The sequence below is a fragment of the Ciona intestinalis genome, chromosome 1, assembly GCF_000224145.3.
Source record: "Ciona intestinalis chromosome 1, KH, whole genome shotgun sequence".
NCBI classification, from domain to species: Eukaryota; Metazoa; Chordata; class Ascidiacea; order Phlebobranchia; family Cionidae; genus Ciona; species Ciona intestinalis.
Window position 1 is genome coordinate 393473 of NC_020166.2, and position 1386 is coordinate 394858.

General features: G+C 41.1%; 1 protein-coding gene across 9 annotated transcripts in view; it reads right to left on the reverse strand.

The window, feature by feature from the left end:
- Positions 1 to 1380, reverse strand: part of LOC104266821 (repetin-like) — a 4589-nt gene extending 3209 nt beyond the window's left edge. For all 9 annotated transcript variants that reach the window (XM_026837759.1, XM_026837751.1, XM_026837746.1 and 6 more), the window contains exons 1-4: positions 1035 to 1380; positions 810 to 876; positions 503 to 529; positions 313 to 444 (exon numbers count right to left, since the gene is read on the reverse strand). In XM_026837759.1, the coding sequence (XP_026693560.1) occupies positions 313 to 444; positions 503 to 529; positions 810 to 873 (223 nt within the window). In that variant the 5' untranslated portion in view covers positions 874 to 876; positions 1035 to 1380. The remainder of the gene's footprint in view (positions 1 to 312; positions 445 to 502; positions 530 to 809; positions 877 to 1034) is intronic.
- Between the last annotated feature and the right edge of the window lie 6 nt (positions 1381 to 1386).

Consider the following 1386-nt stretch of genomic DNA (forward strand, 5'->3'; position numbering starts at 1 on the left):
CTTGTCTCTGGTGTTGTGCTTGTCCCTGATGTTGTGCTTGCCTCTGGTGTTGTGCTTGTCCACCGTTGCCTTGTGCTTGCCCCTGGTGTTGTGCTTGTCCACCGTGACCTTGTGCTTGTGCCCTGGTGTTGTGCTTGTCCCTGGTGCTGTGCTTGTCCTGGTGTTGTGCTTGTCCCTGGTGTTGTGCTTGTCCCTGGTGTTGTGCTTGTCCCTGGTGTTGTGCTTGTCCCTGGTGTTGTGCTTGTCCCTGGTGTTGTGCTTGTCCCTGGTGTTGTGCTTGTCCACCGTTACCTTGTGCTTGTCCACCGTTACCTTGTGCTTGTCCCTGGCCTTGTGCTTGCCCACCACCGTAGTAAAATGGGTGTTTCAGTAATGGATGGTCGAACGGAGAAGCGATTGGCAAGCCAGGAAACAAATCCTTATTTGACCATTTCTTTTGAACTTCTATAAAACAAAGCCAAAGTTAAACCCTAAAAAACACAATCGTTATACAACAATTTACCATCTTGAACTCCGTCGCTTTTTTTCTCTGCAATGCACAAGCATAGGTTTAGTGCTTAACACACGACGATAAGTTAAAAATAAATAATATGGTAGGGCTGGGGAAGATAGGACATCTTTTAATTTTATTTTTAGTCCCATTTGGTAGACCCTCCGACTGCAATAGACCGTTGTTAATTGCTTAAAACTTGATTTGGAAACTATGCGCTAAAGGTGTCCCATCTTTTCCCACAGCACTATACATATATTAAACGGTATTTTACTATTAGTATTGTAGTAATCGCATTAAGTTTTAGAGTTGCTTTTACCTGCCAGTGGGGCTGATGCGGCCAACCCAACTAAGAGTAGCAGCGCTAATATCACACGATGCATGTCCTGCATAAATATAAAAGTTACTAACGTTTCCCTAGGATATAATTAAAACACACTAGCAGCAGCGCACATTGTTGAGCAAAACTGTCTTAACAGAATACTTTTTTTTTCATTTTAAAATATCCAAAAACTATATTTTGATAAAAGTATCTTATTCTCACCTCGTTATTTTTCTCAAAAACTGAAGAAATTTTCTTGGAGGAAAATGTTGAAGTGATTTTTGATGTGGGTTCCTTATATACCGAGTGTCGAAGTTATGTTTCTATTCATATATGATATAGAGCCGCCATTTGCAAGCATTGGGTGCTTTGTCCATATATTTGACATGTAGGTTGCACACGTGTAGGGGTTGGACACGATTATTCCGGTTATTACAAGTTTGCACAGCGGTATAATATTTAACAGATGTGTAAAGACGTGTGTGTGATAATTGATGTGATGTCTTGGGTTCTATTTAATCTGAAGGTGTTCCTATAGTTAAACACAGGTGTTGTATAGTTGTAAGGCGAACGA